The 3,262-nt window shown below is 34.5% G+C and overlaps 2 protein-coding genes across 3 annotated transcripts in view; one reads left to right on the forward strand and one right to left on the reverse strand.

The window, feature by feature from the left end:
• The first annotated feature begins 28 nt into the window (after positions 1-28).
• On the forward strand, positions 29-2,772 carry LOC105117064 (transmembrane emp24 domain-containing protein p24delta3-like). 2 transcript variants are annotated; one of them, XM_011014606.1, is made up of 5 exons: positions 29-346; positions 1,237-1,443; positions 2,019-2,095; positions 2,217-2,366; positions 2,646-2,772. In XM_011014606.1, exons 1-4 carry the CDS (start codon positions 134-136, stop codon positions 2,359-2,361), a joined length of 642 nt encoding a protein of 213 aa, XP_011012908.1. In that variant the 5' UTR covers positions 29-133; the 3' UTR covers positions 2,362-2,366; positions 2,646-2,772. The 2 variants fall into 2 exon arrangements, with proteins under 2 accessions (XP_011012908.1, XP_011012907.1); XM_011014605.1 differs by lacking the exon at positions 2,646-2,772 and having other exon boundaries at positions 2,217-2,475.
• Positions 2,773-2,993: 221 nt separating this feature from the next.
• The window catches only part of LOC105117066 (F-box protein At1g10780-like), a 2,603-nt gene continuing 2,334 nt past the window's right edge, over positions 2,994-3,262 (reverse strand). Inside the window, exon 5 of the mRNA XM_011014608.1 lies at positions 2,994-3,063. Coding sequence (XP_011012910.1) covers positions 2,994-3,063 — 70 coding nt within the window. The remainder of the gene's footprint in view (positions 3,064-3,262) is intronic.

Raw genomic sequence — 3,262 nt, forward strand, 5'->3', positions numbered from 1 at the left:
ATATATATATATATAAAATACAAAATCAAAGAACTGGGCGTCGTTTACCTTACTGGAGAAAAAGAGAGAGATCCCCTCCCCTTCCTTGGACAGACAGTAACGTAAAATCTGAGAGAGGCGGAGAGAGAGAGAGATGACGGCGCGGAGGAAGATGGTGCTGGGTTGCATTTTAGGAGTATTGATTTGTAGTAGCAATCTTTTCACGGTTAGCCAAGGGGTGTGGTTGAATCTGCCTCCTACCGGTACCAAGTGCGTGTCCGAGGAAATCCACAATAACGTCGTCGTTTTGTCTGATTACGTTGTCGTTTCTGATGACCATTCCCATATCCCCACCATCTCTGTTAAGGTAACCCAATTTTTCTTTTTTCTTTTTAATTGATACACTGTGATATGAATCTCTTACGATGAGTCTTAAATTAATTATTTTATTAGAATCAATTTTTCCCCTTGTTTTTGTTCCCTATGTGCAAGATGTGTTATACTTAGAAATTCGTAGGTATTACTGGAGTAGAACCTCGTATAAAAGTGGTGCCCGTCACAATGGCAAACTCCTTCGCTCGCCCATTGTAATGAACATGCATTAGGCTTGGTGAGGTTGATAATAATCATACAGCATATCCTCGATAAGCTAATAACTTTGATTAAATAATATTTTTGTTCGTCCCCACTTAAATTTAAATTTTAAATAATATATTGATGAACTAATATCTCTATTAATTAATAATTTTTTCATGAACCCGATGGCATTAATTTATAGAGGTTTAACTGTATATGGATCGTGCTTTCTCTACGTGAGGGAGAGAGGAGTGATGTTAGATATTAAGAAAGTATGATAAAAAAATTTAAGAATACACTTGAGTTGTTGGATTATGATTTTAAAGGAGGATTCACTTGTAGGGCTGTTGTGTTAGTGTGACTGTGTGTTTTTGAAGTATTTTCTTGTTGTATTTTTCATAACATTTTGCATTACTTGGTGGGAGTTAGTACTTAATAATTCTTGTTTTATAACTTAAACTTGCACTTGTTCTTACTTTTTTTTAAAAAAAAGGTCCATGAATAATTTTACAGTAGGTGCTGCATTTATGTGACATATGAGAGTATTACTTAACTCTTGGTATATCTAATAATTTCTCTTTCATGGAGGTCTTAATTGTTCGAACTTTTATGGCTAAATATCCATTATTCCCTTGTTAAGTTTGCTTAAGCATTGTCCTCAATTGTTTGTTTCTTCTTTAGGTGACATCACCATATGGGAACACCCTTCACCAAACAGAGAATGTGACTCATGGTCAATTTGCATTCACGACTCATGAGGCTGGCAATTACCTGGCATGTTTTTGGGTGGATGGTCATGTTCAAGGAGACGTGAGTGTTAACATTGATTGGAAAACTGGAATTGCTGCTAGGGATTGGGATTCAGTTGCTAGAAAAGAGAAGATAGAGGTAAGAGCAAGTTAAAGATAACACCGCTGGTAGTCTAGTGATGAGTTTCTCTGTGAGTCAAAAGCTTCCACAGCTTTTATTCACTTGTCAATTGGATCGCACTTCTTTATCTTGTTTCAATACCATATATCCGAAGTTTTGCAGTGTTGACAAAGTGGAGATCGGGTGCTGGGTTTTGTTTGTGCTAGAGTTCTTCTAACTCAGATCATCATGCACATGGTATTAATAAGAGAGAACAGAAAGGTTTTTTTATGACTCTCTACCTTTCCTTGAACTAGCCGGAAAACATAAGACATTGGTGAAGTTCATAGTTGCAGACCCTAGGACAAGAACTTATCTTATATATAATCGTGGAAGTGCTTCTGATGTTAGATTTTCGTTTAATGGACATTGGTTATTGATTATGGAATAAGCTTATAGTGCTTTCACCTAGGCAATTAAAAAGCGCCCCCCTCCCCCCACAAAGATGCACTTGTAATTCATCCGTGGCCATGTAGTTTTGTTTCTGATTTTCTTAATATTCGTATGCATGAATATATTTTAATTTATCCATATTTTAATTTATCCACCCATAGGGTGTTGAACTTGAGCTGAGGAAACTTGAAGGAGCGGTGGAGGCCATCCATGAGAATCTACTCTATCTCAAAACGAGGTATATTCTTCTCTACTTTGCAATCTGTTCTTTTCTTTCTATCTAGCAATTTCTCTTTTATTCAACTAAACAGTTTTTTTTTTTAATTATTATTATTGTTTTTATTGGATAATACTGACAGGGAAGCAGAGATGAGGTCTGTGAGCGAAACAACAAATACCAGAGTAGCATTATTTAGTGTGATGTCGTTGGGTGTCTGCATTGCTGTTTCAGCACTGCAAGTGTGGCACTTGAAACACTACTTGCAAAAGAAGAAGCTCATTTAGTATTGGTAATCAAGTTTATGTATCTTGGTGAAAGAAAGTTTGCTACTCGTTCTTTTCCTTGCATGTTGTAGAAGAAAATTTTAATACATGAATATAGCAATGTATACCGTCTCATCTCACCACTGATTTTTTGTTTTTATTTTTTATTTTTTTAACATTTAAGTTGAATGTTTGTTTTAATTTTAGTTTCAAGTGATATAGACTAACACTTCCTGGTTCCTTTATTGACATTTGCCTTTTACATCCGACCGAGGATGGTTTTTTATGGTCGGTCCTGTGATTAGGAAGAAGAGACTCGCATTTTACTTAATTGGCCGGACTAGTTTTATGGTTCAAAGCTAAAAGCAACAGGGAGTAGCAAGCTAGAGGTCGTGAAGGCTTTGAGGTTTGTTACTATTCAATGTCTCAAACGACTGAGAAATAGTCGTTAAAACTAAAAGTAATTTTTTTTATTAAATTTTTTTGTATTTATAGATTATTTTGGTGTGATGATGTTAAAAATAAATTTTAAAAAATAAAAAAATATTATTTTAATATATTTCTAAACAAAAAAGTATTTTAAAAAACAATTATCATTATAATATCAAACACTATTAAAGCCTTCTAAATTTGTATCATATCTTGAGTAGCTCCTAACAACTCAGCTGTTCTATGCGAGCATGCCTAATGCCTAGTTCTAGTTGGTAGACATTCATCAGAGCTCTAATTTAACCATGAAATGCAAAATTAATGTGATTAATTCAAAAAGATTATGAAATACAACAATTTGTCAACATTCAAGTTAAAAATTGGAGAACGTGTGAAACTAACAGTTGAAGAATGATTAAAGTTTCAAACATGTCAGCAGTTAAGACTGTTGACTAGTGAACCGAAGGATCAATGTGAACCTAATCAGTGTAAA

The sequence above is a fragment of the Populus euphratica genome, unplaced genomic scaffold (assembly GCF_000495115.2).
Source record: "Populus euphratica unplaced genomic scaffold, PopEup_1.0 scaffold1167.1, whole genome shotgun sequence".
NCBI classification, from domain to species: domain Eukaryota; kingdom Viridiplantae; phylum Streptophyta; class Magnoliopsida; order Malpighiales; family Salicaceae; genus Populus; species Populus euphratica.